A 13,310-nucleotide genomic window follows, 5' to 3' on the forward strand; every position below is an offset into this window, starting at 1 on the left:
AATTTTAATTTCAATTCTTATTGTTTTCAGATTCAGAAAAGACACTTCTTGAATTTCTCGATATGATATTATCTTTATTCACTTGATCATATATTACCTCATGCAATTGAATTCAAAGGTTGAAAAGATAATGAATGAGATCTCTAGTGGGCTTATAAAAGCCATTCGTAGACTTTTGATTCTTCATTTCAAACTTTTCTCTGTTTATATGCCTAGATTTATTTGATTGCTAAGGGAAAAACTATTCATTTTTATCTTTTAAAATCGATCAAAATGTCACTCTGCTATAGGACTATCGAAAACTGTCGAGCTTGAGATGTTTTTAAACATCGTAGTCGATCTTCATTCCAAATTTCATTCATCCATTTCTTCCTGTTGCCTGAAGAAATTCAGGCAGTAATTATTGGAATAATTTATCGAAAAACGGTCTGATTTTTTTGACTATATAGAGAGCTTCACAGCACTTCAAACAATGAATTTGGAAAATGAGTATTTCTATTAACTACTTTCCTTTCTAACTTAATAATTGAAATGCAATGAATTTCGATTGATTCAAGAAATGGACAGATCCATAATTATACATCCTTTAATGAGAACCTTGCATCCACTCTATGAGATAAATGAGTTATCGATATCGAAAGGTTATGAAGATTAACTCTTGAACATTTTATTAATTATTAACATTAGTGAAATTCGATTTACGTGTTGGCAGTGTTCATAAACAATATGAAAACTTTGATATTGATTTTACTTTCAGGTAAGTATTAGTAACACATGATGAAAAGTGTTGAAATTAATTGAACATTAAACACTTGTGGATCACCTTAGTTGAGGTACTAGAAGATAACATTTTAGATTATGCATTAAGAATTTCGTAGGTTGTTTGGCCCAACTATATGCTTTCACACAAGATGAAAGGAAAAATATGGAGAAAATTGGTTTTGTACAGTTCTTCATTCTCGAGAGTATTATTTTGATGGCAGGAGACAATTGTTCGACAAAAATAAGCCCAACTGTGAGGGTAAGTAGGTGTGGAAATTATTAAATCGATTAATGAATTTCACTTGTTGTCCCAAATTCGTCTATAGCTATGTATTCACTCAAAAAAGTTCTTGTTTTATGCATATTTTTGTCCAAATCTGAAAATGTTTTTGAAGCAGGATCGATTTTTTTAGAGGGCAAAGACGGAAGCTGTCAATTGCATAGGTGATCTTCACGTATCTGGTTCTTTTTGTGAATCTGTAGCCGAAGATTGGCTGAGATGTTTGAAGCCATTAGGAAAGAAGATAGAGGAATGCAACAAAAATGTAATACTTAAGGGTGCCATTGAGGCGTCTATAGAAACAGCCATTACTCAAGCTAAATTTATATGTAACATCGAAACTTCGCATTTACTTGGTAAGAACACAAATCATTTTTGAGAAATGACGCATTCAATATATTTGTGTAAAATATGCAAAATGATTACAGAATTGGCAAATCCCTGTTTTCTGAAATCACTGGAATCTGAAGAGCCTTGCATCAATAGATTCGTGATTGATGTACAGTCCGTATTTTTGGTGGAAAAAAAACTGACCGATGAATTTTGTAGGTGAGTGTCTCTACTAAGAATAATGAAAATCCTCATTATCCGGTTTATCTGAAATTAATTCGATGAAAGTGAAAGATATATGTGAATATAGCGTCTTAATTAAAGGTTATTTGTAATTCTGTAATAAGCATCTGAATAATTGCATAAAGCAATGCCTCTTTGATATCGAAAAGTGAATTTCCTGAATGCATATTCAAATAACAAATTTAATTCACAGGGCTTCTTCTGAACTGGAGAGATGTCTCACCGGCACAATTGAGAGCAATTGTCCGAATAACATAACAATTAATACAGTTAGAGGAATATACAAAGCTACAGTTGAACCTTGTGATTTAAAAAAGAAAAAATTGTGATAATATTAAGAATAATAAAAATTTTTACAAGAGTAGCTCCTTATTCAATATTAAAAATTAAAATCCAGGGCCTGATAAGGACAGTCTAGCGTTTCTGTGCTACTAAGCCTTCTTACGAATGGTTCCTTGAAGTTCTGGTTCCAAAAATATATCAAAATGGTGAAGGATCAGGGTTTTTAGAATAAATGTAGGTAGATGAGATATATATAATGCCTTGGTGCTGGAAAATTAGATACCAGTTGTAATAAAATGTAATAAAACTCATAGGTATACCTAATGGTATACCTTAAGACAAAATGTCTTTTAAGGCTGCAGAGTTTGTTTAAACCTTATTATCTCAGTGAACGGAATCGGAATATTAAAATAAGCTCAGTATTTAATTTGATAACAATGCTATTAATGATCTACAGAAGTTTCATTCAAATTATTATACACAAAATTCAGAGTTCACTTGACATTGACATAATAACTCTTCATCTCAAATATGTTTGCAAGGCTTCGTTATGATGGCATCATAAACTCCTACCACAGCGTCAAGAGTGAAGTCGTTATGGCATACATTCTTGAAATCCTTCAAAATGCATGCCTTTGTGGTCTCCAAAGATCTGAAAAATTCACATAATAGCATCTCCCTTATTTTTCTTTACAGTAATGAAAATATACAATGAAGAAATGATGAAATTTTCGAACCCAATATATCAATTACCATTGATGTCATTATAAGTGAAATTTGTACTTACTTGCAAAGATCAGTTTTAACGTTTGTGATATCCTTATCGTTTTCGATATTTTCTATTTTCTGCTTGAATGACTTCAAGCAAACATCGCTCTTCTTGAAGGTCAACTTGGTAACACATGGATGCAGAAGCTCTGAAAATAAACAAAAAGATGGAAAATTGAAAAAGAAAAAAAGTGGACAAAGAGAATAGGGATCAGTTAGGGAGTCAGTTAAAACTTCCTCAAGAACGAACGGTTGTGCCGAAATGAATGAAATTTTCAGATTTATTACTAGAAGTAGAAGAGTTGCTCTTTAGGAATGTGCATCACTTTTCTATCTGTGATAATTTTTCTGGAAGATATTCGACTCGAAAGGTGACCTTCGAAAAATTCCCAAAAATATGGGGTCAGTTAAAAATTCGTCAAGACCGAACGGTTGCTTCAAGATCGCTGTAATTCTCAGATTTATTACTAGAAGAGTTGCTTTTTCGGAATGTGTATCATTTTCCGATTTTTGATGATTTTTCTGGAACATACGCGACTCGAAAGTTGACGTTCGAAAAATTCCCAAAAAGATGTGGTCAGTTAAAAATTTGTTAAGACTAACGGTTGCTCCGAGATCGCTGTATAGTTCTCAGATTTATTACTAGAAGAGTTGTATGTATACATACCAATAAGTTTTTCTCCCTTTGTTTTACAAGCATAGTCTGCCGCGGATTTAGCAATTTCGACTATGAATTTGGGGATATCGTGGTATTTGGGATCAACGCAACTCTCGAAAGATGTGACAAGAGGCTGCGTACAATTTTCCAAGCTGTTCTTTACGGTACCACATACAGTTTCTTTCCCTTTGAAACTCATGTAACATTGCAGCATATCCTCGGTTTTTTGCTAAGGAAGAAAATAACATGCGATTTATTCCTGGACTGTATGTATGGCTTCCTCATAAAAAATTATTAAAACTCACCTTAAAATCATCCTTATTCTTGCAACTTGTTCCTATCTTATTCGATATGACTGATATTACACGAATTTCATTGAGGGCTCTTAAAAGCTCAACTGGAGAGTATTGGGCAGAAACTTCCTGGTAAACTGAAAAAAAAAACGAACCATTTAGACAAATCTGGCTTATTTTTTCCATCATTAACTATCGAAATAAAATCTCACCTCCCAGAAGAAGTACAGAAAGAATTAGAAATCTCATATTGACTGGTACAAACGTAGTTATGCGCTCGGTAAATTAACTGCAAGAATAGGAATCAAAATATTTCTTGATTCTTGTCTTGTTTATCTGTTTTCGAAAGGTCACCTGATATGAAGTTCTCCGATATAATTCGAAATAATTTCAGAGCCAAATTCCAATCGAATGTCCTTCACTAATGATTTCAGCGAATTGATCATCTTCGGGATACCATAATCAAGAAATTTCCATACTATTCAAAAAATTAGATTTTTGGATAAAACGGTTCATCAAAATTATATTTTTCATGTGTAAACCGTTTTAAAGAGGCTTCCAAGACCTTTCAAATGAACTATCACTCAACCCCTGTACCCCCTCTTCAATTTTGAGGGGTTGAAGCTCCCCCTCTTGCTCATACAAGCCTTAAATGTACGTCAAAAGATGTCGACGTGTTTCGGGAAATTTTTCAGATCAATATATGGGATAAGAAAAAATACGGGGTTGCTCGTTTGAGTTGGAACACTCTGTATATATCCTGTTACATGCACTCATAAAGGCCTTTTGAACTCATCAACGAAGCAGAGTTTAAAATTTCCAGTTTTGGAATAATTTCATTTGGTATATATAGGAAAAATATATTCTTAAGAATCTTAGGTAACCCTTAGCACATCTCTATTTGCTGATTTTCTTATGTAGGAAAACCGAACATAAATTCATTCTTCCACCTAATTGTTATGCAAGATTAATTATCCTAGAAAATATTGAATAAAGTCCATTTCCAATGATTATATGATTTCAGAGTTCTCCAGGTTTATCTTCTTATAGATACAGAGACCTTGTTTATTTCTCCTTCATATTGCTATCATTATTATGGTTTACTCGAAAATTCGGTGAATAATTTTTCTCCACAATAATAAATCATCCTATCGTGTAACATTGGTCAAAAATTTATATAGGTAATCAATTGTTGCGAACACAATCAAATCGAAAATATATACAGAATAATGAAGTCGATCGCTGTAATTCTGTTTCTGGGTAAGTTGAAAATATAATAAAACATAAATATAAAATAATATTATGAGAGACCAAATAATTTATTGGAATGTTTTCTTCATTTAAGAAAATGACAAAATGTATCATTATGATTATTTTTTTACTCTTTCATATTCGCTGAAGCAATTGTTATTTTATTTTTTCCTTTTGGTACCGTTTGTTCCTTTTGGTCTTTGGCAAACAATATACAGAAAATATTCAATGGAAGTGAAAAATATGCCTGTTAATCTATCACATAATTTCATGGTTTTATATAATGTATGGTCAGTGTGTAGTTACTTATTTTCATTTCACTGATATTCGAAAATCAGATTATTCATTTACTTTAGACGTAGTTCACTGTCTGGATTAACATCAATTGAAAAATTAACTGCATACAGACAATTAGAGTATTATATCGATATGTGATTTTGAATTTTCTTCTAACATTCTTCCATTAACTGACGATGATTTAAAGTTCAATATTTCAGCGGCCATCCTCGGTCAATCTTTGGCTGAAATTGAAAACCCAAGAAGCGATGAAGAAAATGCAGGGTTTTTCATGAAAATGGTTTTGCAAGGTCTCTTAACAATAAATGGTAGTGAATGTAGATCGACTGAAACTTTACTTGATGTAAGACTAAAAAACTTGATGATTTCTTTGGTTCTTGTTCGTTTAAGGAAACGAGAACACGATTAATCTACTGAAAATTAGTTTAAATATTCTGGAAACCCATTAATTGAGCTCTTCTTTCAATTTCTTTCAGACGGAATATAGAAAAACGTTGCACTCGTTGGCCATATCAAGACAGAATACTTCATTTTGCAAATTATTCGTAAACCATTTCGAGGAAAACACAAAAACCTTGGTGGAAGCTATTGAATCTTGTGTGACACATCGTAAGAAAGGTCTTGCGAATGCTATCGTTACTTCTTTGGTAGCCCAAGCATCCTTTATGTGCAACGCAGATGGAGAGCATCTATTCGGTAAGTAAAATATTTTTTTTATGAAAAAATCATGGTAAAGTTGAAACATCGAATGTTATTAGATATAATTATTATTAATACATACATTTTCACAGAAATCGTCAATCCTTGCGTTTTTGAAACTTTCTTCTCTAATAAAAGGGGAGAAACTGGAAAATGTATACGCCAATTTGAGGACGACTTACGTTCTGTTAACAAGAAAGATGACACAATACTCTCAATAGTTTGCAGGTAGGTATTGGAGTTGTACGCTTGATTTTGGCAAGTTCATGATTATATTCATTACCCACATAAGTATTTGTCTGCTTAAACACAATTTCATCATTATACAGGGTATAAATGAAAAAATTGAAGGGATGATTCCTTGTAGAAATATAGTGTGGATCATGTTCTTACTTTTAAGTAGGGACTTTCATTTTTTATTTTCTTTGAATGAACTGATTAACAAAATTTTTTCAGTACTTTGATCAAAGCGAAAAACTGTTTCAAATCGCCCTTCGAATCCAACTGTCCCAACTCAATCACCCGGAATACAATGGAACAACTTTATAATAGTAATGTGAAAGTGTGCAATACCTAACAAAAAAACATGTGTATGGTAAAATGACTAGTTTAATGTTCAAGCATCATACTGAATATTAAATCAACAATAAAATCTTATTTTACAGATATAAAAATAATCATTTGTTATAAAATTGTCTGGGTTTTCAATATAAGGCACAATCATCTCTAAGGCAAAATATTAGTACATAAGGCAAATAGATCTAAGCTATCCAAGAGAATTGTCTGGTAGTCAGGAATATTAATATTTGTAAGTAAAGTAATACAAATTTTGAATCCATGACTAAGCAATCGATATTTCCACTTATTAAAAAAGGGGGAAATGATTCTCAACAATGAATTTTTTAGTGGAATTACAAAAATAAGATATAGAAGGATTTACTCTAAAAAATTAATTATAAGTAGATATAAGAACTGAACATTTGGTGATAAAAACAAGCACCAACCACAATACAAAATGAGAATTTCTTCAGCGAATTCTAGAAATTTTCTTTGCTTTATCAACACAAGGAGGAGGAACTGGAGGCTTATTGGTTGAATATCTGTTGAACAATATCCTATACTGCTCACTCTTCAAAAATTCCGCCAGATGACTCAAACCAAGTTCTAACTGTTTCTTGATAGGGTTTACCCATTCATTGCCTTCAAATTTGAAAACTGACTTATTTGAGGTCATATCCAAATTGCCAACTTCTGGAGGCAGTATTGTTAGACGATTTCCTTGAATATGGAGTTCTCTCAAACGAGTTAATTCACCAATCTCTCTCGGCAGCTCAATCAGGTCATTCTCTCGCAAAACTAATATCTGAAGTTGCTTCAAGTTTTTAATGTCACTTGAGAGATATTCAAAATCATTATCTGCCAAGTACAATGCTCGAAGTGTAGCCATCATGAAAAAATTCCCAGGTAAAGTTTTTTCACTTAAATTATTATAGGACAAATCGAGAACCTCAAGAACTGGAAAAGCACCAAATCCTCTGGGCAAGTTATATAAACGGTTCATTGAAAGGTTCAGTATTCTCAACTTGGGCATTGAAGACAATGATAGTGGTAGTTCTTCAATTATGTTATTCGAAAGTGTTAAAATCTCCAAGTTTGTCAAATTGGCAAGACCAGGTGGTACAGCAGCTATTTTGTTATGACTGAGGGTCAATCTTGTGATATGATTCATATCTAATATACCTGGTAATTCTTCGAATAAACTTATGTTTCTATCAACTAGATCTATCTCCAAAATATTCGATTCCACTGCTTCTTCCAATACCTTTTTTGCTTTCGCCATTTCTTCGGATTTCAATTTCAAAATTCTCGGAATAACTAGTATGTTATGTTCAGAAGAACAATAATAATAATAATAAAAACGACTTCAATGTACAAGACACACCTGGTTTTCTACTGTCGTCCAAATATGGTTATGGAAACTGGCAATCCCGTAGATCTAATAATACCAAAGAGTAACAAGTTGTTATACTTTAACAATATCATGGAAATATTACCTTTACCTCCATGATTCTATAATTAAAGGTAAATTCAAATTTAAAATTCCTGTAAAACTAAGACCAGACACGAAGATGAAAATCAAAATTACTTCTCTGTCGCCTGTCAGTGCTGTCACAAGTCTATGACTACGTCACAAATGTCAAATATCAAAATATAAATATTTCTTTATCAATGTGCTTTAAAAATATCAAATTTTTAAATAACTTTTGATATTATAATTTCGAAAAGGGCAATGAAATGAGTCCCAGAAGACCTTGCCGAACCTCTCAACCAATAAAATTCACTAAGACTTTACACGATTTTATCAGACATCGAGAGTTAGGTCTGGGTAAGCCTCTTGGCTTTGATGATTTCATTTCAGCGAAGTTCTACACCAATTTCGACAAATTTGAGACCGTAGAAAAACAAAAAACTACAAGAAAGTATGGTGGTGTGTTTAATTTAGAATTCAGTAATGATGGGTAAGAATAAACTCCTATTTTTCAAAATCATATCTCGAAAAGTACTAATAGCATTGAAATTGTAGACGAATCTTAGTAGCAGCTTGTGAGGAGAAAAGCATACTCTTGTATGACGCTGCTACTCAAAAATGTTTCAAGACTATAACAGAGGCACATTCTAATTGTGTTAATTGTGTAAGGTAAGAGACTGCAAATATTGATTATCATTATTATTGTTGTAGTGATCTACTATCCAAAAACAGCAAAGTTTCTGTTCCATTCACTTATCAGTTTGTATGTAGATTTTTAGATACATATACATTTGCTACTTGTTCAGATGACAAAACTATTAAACTATGGGACCTGAGGAATTTAAGAAAAGAGACAAGGTCTCTTTATGGACATAGAAATTGGGTAGGTAACCATAAGGAGTTTCTCTATCTCTCTGGGGAACAACCTTTTTTTTATTATTATTAATTGTGATTATTGCTTCAGGTCAAAAATATCGAGTATTCAAAATCGGAAAATTTATTAGTTACATCTGCCTTTGATGGAAGTGTTTACACTTGGGATATCAAAGGAGACAGTGAAAACAATACCCCTTATAATACTGCCCTTCTTATGAATGGAATCATGAGGACTAAGCTCACACCAGATGGTGAAAAAATGGTTATTTCAACAACTAGTGGATACATGATAATTATACATAACTTGCAACTATCCACATTATCTAGTGATCTGGGGAGTTTCAAAGTGAGTTCTTGAAATTTTTCTTTCTTTATTTGAATCATTATGTGAGAAAAAGTATGTATTCAATGAAATACAAATATATAAATTAGTTTTGTCATTGGATTTGAGATTTTGACAATTTTTTTTTTCAGCCAGACATTTACAGATTGATGCAGTTGACTGAACAGAATTTTCCCGCTGGGAACATTTATAATTTCTTGTTTCACCCAAGTAGGCGAAGAAATCGTATTGAATTCATTGATGATTTTCCTAATAGAGCAGAAGTGATCAGCTCGCTTCAAATTCATCCTCATGGTTGGAGTGCATTGTCTAGAAATATTAATGCAGATGAGAGCGAAGATGTAAGTGTTATGTAACAATCTGGCAATATGTTTTCAAATTATTAGCTGAAATACGTACAGGTAGTGGAGGTCTTCAGGAGAAATCCTAGAATATTTTTTTTTTCAGTGGACGTGTGTTCACGATATTCAACTACGAGAGCCATCAGACTACTTAGACTATGTAACGGTTGATGAGAGCAATGAACTGATTGACACAGATGATGAAGGTTTCAGTAACAATTACAAACCAACCGACTTATGGGTGGGTTTTGTGACAAATGACTTATTGAATACCGAAAGGAACTCGATGCCTCATACTAGTAGGGACCTGCAGCCCTTCAGATCAATGAACAGCGGCCTGCTGGGTCAAAACACTTATAAAACTTTCCTCAGACAATATCCACACTATCAGAATAAATTAGTTAGGAATCTGCCCCGTTTAACACATTATATGAAAGAAGAGAGTGTGGGAAAAGGGTTTATCAAGGAAGTTTGTTTTTCCCAAGACGGCCGAGTGATATGTTCTCCATTTAAAAGGGGAGTTAGGATTTTAGGGTTTAGTGAAAGAGCTCAAGAATTACCTTATTGTTTGCCCACTGAATCTAAGAAACTTTGCACATTGGTTAAGATGTCGGATTACCATAAGGATGTGGTTGTTTGTTGTAAATTCAACCCTGTGCATATGAAATTGGTCAGTGGGTGTTTAGGGGGTGATATTGTGTGGTATGAACCTTATATATGATTGTTACGTTGTAATTTTAAAAGTATTATCAAATTTTTTTCTAATAAAATTCTTTAATAAATACTTTTAGTATCATCTACCAACCAACCCCTTAATCAAATCATTCATTTTTATCTAGATTATTTTTCGAAATTACATAGAAAAAAACCGAAAAATGATATCCCAATCCTTAAGTGTATTTTTATTGTACAACTTTCCCTTGTTTAACTATTTCATCTCTTTGACGACTTCGAAAAGTGCTACAGATGATTGTCAGGGTAAAGGGCATTCAAAAACTAAAATTGAAGTGTAAGTTTATTGAAGAACTATCTCTGAACACAATATGTCTCCAAAATCCTAATGATTTAAAAATTATCACAAATTTCATTCTGAACCAATATACAATCTAAAATGCATAACTTGAGGTTTACAGAAAATTGCATAGTGCACAATTTTTTTTTTCAAAACAATAAATTCAAATCAGTTCAACACCATACAAGAATACACACACATTCTAAGTTTTGTTTTTGAAAATTTATCTTATAACTATTATAAAACATGTTGGAATTTTGCGAAAACATTTATGAAATGAAATGATTTTTTAAATATTTCATCATTCCAAATGTTCTGAAGCGTTTGACTCCTATTACTTTAAAGAGTGCGTCATCGCAGATAGCGAACTGTTTGTTATTTGGGTCATACAAATCCCGTTCTTTAATGATTGCCCACATTTTCTTGACAACTTCATGCCTTGCCATGGATTCTTGGCCAACAAGAGCAGCTAATTCTTTTGAAAGTGTCATTTGTTTGGTATAACCTCCACCTCCACGTTTTGCTCCACCCTGTAGAACATTTAGTTATAGATCATCCAACAGAAAAAATTAAAAAATATTACATACCCCCTTCTTAGCCTTTTGTCCTTTTCCCCAATCCTCATCAGAGTCCGACTCGGAACCCTTCTTCTTCTTAGGAGGCAGTTTCCTGGTCTTGAAAGGTTTTCCCTTGCTGGACTTCTTTGGAGAGTACTCCTCTTCAGAGTCACCGTCTTTAGATGGCTCACTTGCGTCTGAATCTTCATCCTCGGAATCATCTTTGGGACGAGATTTTGCAACAGCTTTTTTGCTCTTTTTGGCTGGAGGTTTCTTTCCAGTCGACCCACGTTTCTTCTTCTTATCAGAGTCGGAATCCTGACAAAATATTTATATGAAAACATGAAAGCAATATCTTGTGAAATCCATTTGTGGGCACATAATTGGGGTTGAAACTTACCTCTTCTTCATCTTCCTCCTCCTCATCCTCTTCTTCATCATCTTCCTCTTCATCCTTCTTCTTATTTTCTATAAATTCCATCACTAAGTTGTCTATTTCTTCTTTCCTGGATAGAAGGTTGCAGTCTAGTTTCTTCTCAAGCTCTTGTCTAACCTTCTTTACAGAAGTTTTAGACAGATCAGCATCCTCAAGGATTGCTGTTCAACAAAATTATGCTTTTTAGTTATTAAACATAGATATGGAATTTCAAATTTGAACATGAAAAAATGTATGTTGATTTGATAATTATTAGTTAATCCATCAGCTTTTATAAGCAATAATTCGATGATTTTTTAACTATTTAAGGTACCTATATATCTTTATAATGTCTTTGATAATCTATCCTGTTGATGCATTGTTTACTGCTATCAGTAGAGTAGATAAGTTTGCAGTGTTTGCACTGATATGTCAAGTACTTCCAACTGTTAGTGAATTATGAATGTAACACAATTTCACAAGTTCATATTGAAATTTGATAGACCTTGGGCCAAAAATATCAATTACAGGGGAAATAAATTTTGAAATATTATCCCGTTGATACGTGTTATCCATAAACTATCAAAAAGGCTGAAGGTTAGTTATCAAAATGCTTAAATTTTTTATTTCAGCTCTTGTTCAGGGTAATTAAAAAATTAAACATTTCTACTTCAATCAATAGTTTTTCACTAGATAACCTCTTAAAGTCGAAAAAATGAAGAAATACAGAATATTGGCGAAAACAATCGATATTTTGTGAATTCCAGTTGATAAAATGGCGAAAAACGAGCGCCAAAATTTTCTGAAACAAGTCTCTATAACTAGTTTTATATTCATTCGAGAGAAACTGCAAGCTTGTCTCTGCTGCAGGCCTCGCTTTGTCCCTGTGTGTGGGTGCACAAGATTGGCGCTTGGCTTCTAAAGCCGATCTACATAATAAACAAAATGATGCAAATTGTTTCAGATATAATCAATGTTAAAAATGGGAGAAATAAATTATTCACAATGAACCCTATAGTTTACTGCGAAATTATATTTGATATGCAGGAATAAAGCAAGGTAAATAGCGTTATCTTCTAGGCTTGGGCCGCTCGAAGTAAATTCTTCAAAACGTAAACTCTATAAATACAAGATATCACCGAAAGTCTCTGACATCAGATTAAAGACGAAAAAATTCTAAGACGATTTCATGCGTACATCACAATTGTACGAAGTGAACTTTCAGAGGAAATCGAATTTCAAAGTTCCTTCTGCATTTTCATTGACAGAGCGTCTAGCAGCCATTGTTTACACGGAACCTGAGCAAAAATAATGCCCAAGAGTAAACCCTTTGATTTTCACCGTCAACCCAAGAAATTGCAGAGGAAAAAAATTGTTAGAAAAAAATTAGGACCTCAGTTTTGTGGATGCGAAAAACAAATCTATTATAATGTTGAAATTATAGTAACTTACCGGCAATTTCTTTTTGCAGCTCTTCTTCAGATATATCAGCCATGTCGATGAATAGAGAAGTAACACAACCAACAAGGATAAAAGATCAACACTGATATGTTTGTGCAGCAGTGCTCAAGAAGTGCACTGCGCAGCTACGTTTTGCGGATAATATTCGGCTTTTATTCGGTTTTTGTTGGAGTGAGATGCTCAAATACATTTCATTCAATATAAGCAAGGAGGGAAAATTCACAAAGGCGGTATAACCGATGTTTGAAAAGCAGCCTTTTGATTGGCCATTTTAAGTAAATTCGAAAAAAAAAATTGTTGTATACCGCGTCAGCTCCTCATTTAAGATTTCCTTGTTTATATAAACAAGGTCTATAAACAAGGATATTATTGATTATTATATGTATAATATGCATTCTTCATGAGGTAGCAAC

The 13,310-nt window shown here is 32.9% G+C and overlaps 6 protein-coding genes across 7 annotated transcripts; 3 read left to right on the top strand and 3 right to left on the bottom strand.

The window, feature by feature from the left end:
* The first annotated feature begins 515 nt into the window (after positions 1–515).
* LOC123313396 lies at positions 516–1,977 on the top strand. Of its 2 annotated transcripts, none has more exons than XM_044898268.1 (5): positions 516–757; positions 856–1,021; positions 1,176–1,398; positions 1,471–1,591; positions 1,809–1,977. In XM_044898268.1, the coding sequence occupies exons 2-5, from the start codon at positions 926–928 to the stop codon at positions 1,942–1,944; spliced, it is 576 nt and encodes a 191-aa protein (XP_044754203.1). In that variant the 5' UTR covers positions 516–757; positions 856–925; the 3' UTR covers positions 1,945–1,977. The 2 variants fall into 2 exon arrangements, with proteins under 2 accessions (XP_044754203.1, XP_044754202.1); XM_044898267.1 differs by having other exon boundaries at positions 518–757; positions 879–1,021.
* Positions 1,978–2,302: 325 nt separating this feature from the next.
* LOC123313060 lies at positions 2,303–3,991 on the bottom strand. The gene is made up of 5 exons (XM_044897755.1): positions 3,829–3,991; positions 3,629–3,753; positions 3,333–3,552; positions 2,685–2,814; positions 2,303–2,549 (listed from the first exon to the last, which is right to left on the bottom strand). Exons 1-5 carry the CDS (start codon positions 3,863–3,865, stop codon positions 2,423–2,425), a joined length of 639 nt encoding a protein of 212 aa, XP_044753690.1. The 5' UTR covers positions 3,866–3,991; the 3' UTR covers positions 2,303–2,422.
* A 675-nt stretch (positions 3,992–4,666) lies between these two features.
* LOC123313065 lies at positions 4,667–6,557 on the top strand. The gene is made up of 5 exons (XM_044897758.1): positions 4,667–4,876; positions 5,365–5,507; positions 5,641–5,860; positions 5,956–6,091; positions 6,320–6,557. Exons 1-5 carry the CDS (start codon positions 4,846–4,848, stop codon positions 6,438–6,440), a joined length of 651 nt encoding a protein of 216 aa, XP_044753693.1. The 5' UTR covers positions 4,667–4,845; the 3' UTR covers positions 6,441–6,557.
* On the bottom strand, positions 6,455–7,820 carry LOC123313064 (ras suppressor protein 1). The gene has a single exon (XM_044897757.1). It carries the CDS (start codon positions 7,701–7,703, stop codon positions 6,891–6,893), a length of 813 nt encoding a protein of 270 aa, XP_044753692.1. The 5' UTR covers positions 7,704–7,820; the 3' UTR covers positions 6,455–6,890.
* Positions 7,821–8,034: 214 nt separating this feature from the next.
* LOC123313063 (DDB1- and CUL4-associated factor 10 homolog) lies at positions 8,035–10,234 on the top strand. Its single transcript, XM_044897756.1, has 6 exons — positions 8,035–8,382; positions 8,448–8,561; positions 8,664–8,775; positions 8,857–9,114; positions 9,243–9,452; positions 9,559–10,234. Exons 1-6 carry the CDS (start codon positions 8,159–8,161, stop codon positions 10,171–10,173), a joined length of 1,533 nt encoding a protein of 510 aa, XP_044753691.1. The 5' UTR covers positions 8,035–8,158; the 3' UTR covers positions 10,174–10,234.
* Positions 10,235–10,454: 220 nt separating this feature from the next.
* On the bottom strand, positions 10,455–13,042 carry LOC123313261 (upstream activation factor subunit spp27). Its single transcript, XM_044898063.1, has 4 exons — positions 12,889–13,042; positions 11,422–11,618; positions 11,052–11,339; positions 10,455–10,994 (listed from the first exon to the last, which is right to left on the bottom strand). The coding sequence occupies exons 1-4, from the start codon at positions 12,929–12,931 to the stop codon at positions 10,734–10,736; spliced, it is 789 nt and encodes a 262-aa protein (XP_044753998.1). The 5' UTR covers positions 12,932–13,042; the 3' UTR covers positions 10,455–10,733.
* Positions 13,043–13,310: the final 268 nt, after the last annotated feature.

This window comes from Coccinella septempunctata, chromosome 5 (assembly GCF_907165205.1).
Source record: "Coccinella septempunctata chromosome 5, icCocSept1.1, whole genome shotgun sequence".
Classification (NCBI taxonomy): Eukaryota; Metazoa; Arthropoda; class Insecta; order Coleoptera; family Coccinellidae; genus Coccinella; species Coccinella septempunctata.

Excerpts from the sequence above, each read along its gene's own strand:
- LOC123313064 (XM_044897757.1), bottom strand. The coding sequence starts at position 7,703 with ATGGCGAAAGCAAAAAAGGTATTGGAAGAAGCAGTGGAATCGAATATT.
- LOC123313065 (XM_044897758.1), top strand. The coding sequence starts at position 4,846 with ATGAAGTCGATCGCTGTAATTCTGTTTCTGG. Across the intron at positions 4,877-5,364 it reads CGCTGTAATTCTGTTTCTGG|CGGCCATCCTCGGTCAATCT; the intron begins GTAAGTTGAAAA and ends TCAATATTTCAG. Across the intron at positions 6,092-6,319 it reads ATACTCTCAATAGTTTGCAG|TACTTTGATCAAAGCGAAAA; the intron begins GTAGGTATTGGA and ends AAATTTTTTCAG.
- LOC123313063 (XM_044897756.1), top strand. The coding sequence starts at position 8,159 with ATGAGTCCCAGAAGACCTTGCCGAACCTCTCAACCAATAAAATTCACT. Across the intron at positions 8,383-8,447 it reads TTAGAATTCAGTAATGATGG|ACGAATCTTAGTAGCAGCTT; the intron begins GTAAGAATAAAC and ends TTGAAATTGTAG. Across the intron at positions 8,776-8,856 it reads TTTATGGACATAGAAATTGG|GTCAAAAATATCGAGTATTC; the intron begins GTAGGTAACCAT and ends TTATTGCTTCAG.
- LOC123313261 (XM_044898063.1), bottom strand. The coding sequence starts at position 12,931 with ATGGCTGATATATCTGAAGAAGAGCTGCAAAAAGAAATTGCCG. Across the intron at positions 11,619-12,888 it reads GCTGCAAAAAGAAATTGCCG|CAATCCTTGAGGATGCTGAT; the intron begins GTAAGTTACTAT and ends TTTGTTGAACAG. Across the intron at positions 10,995-11,051 it reads GACAAAAGGCTAAGAAGGGG|GGTGGAGCAAAACGTGGAGG; the intron begins GTATGTAATATT and ends AATGTTCTACAG.
- LOC123313396 (XM_044898267.1), top strand. The coding sequence starts at position 727 with ATGAAAACTTTGATATTGATTTTACTTTCAG. Across the intron at positions 758-878 it reads GATATTGATTTTACTTTCAG|GTTGTTTGGCCCAACTATAT; the intron begins GTAAGTATTAGT and ends AGAATTTCGTAG. Across the intron at positions 1,592-1,808 it reads CTGACCGATGAATTTTGTAG|GGCTTCTTCTGAACTGGAGA; the intron begins GTGAGTGTCTCT and ends TTTAATTCACAG.
- LOC123313060 (XM_044897755.1), bottom strand. The coding sequence starts at position 3,865 with ATGAGATTTCTAATTCTTTCTGTACTTCTTCTGGGAG. Across the intron at positions 3,754-3,828 it reads TTCTGTACTTCTTCTGGGAG|TTTACCAGGAAGTTTCTGCC; the intron begins GTGAGATTTTAT and ends TTTTTTTTTCAG. Across the intron at positions 3,553-3,628 it reads AGAATAAGGATGATTTTAAG|CAAAAAACCGAGGATATGCT; the intron begins GTGAGTTTTAAT and ends TTTCTTCCTTAG.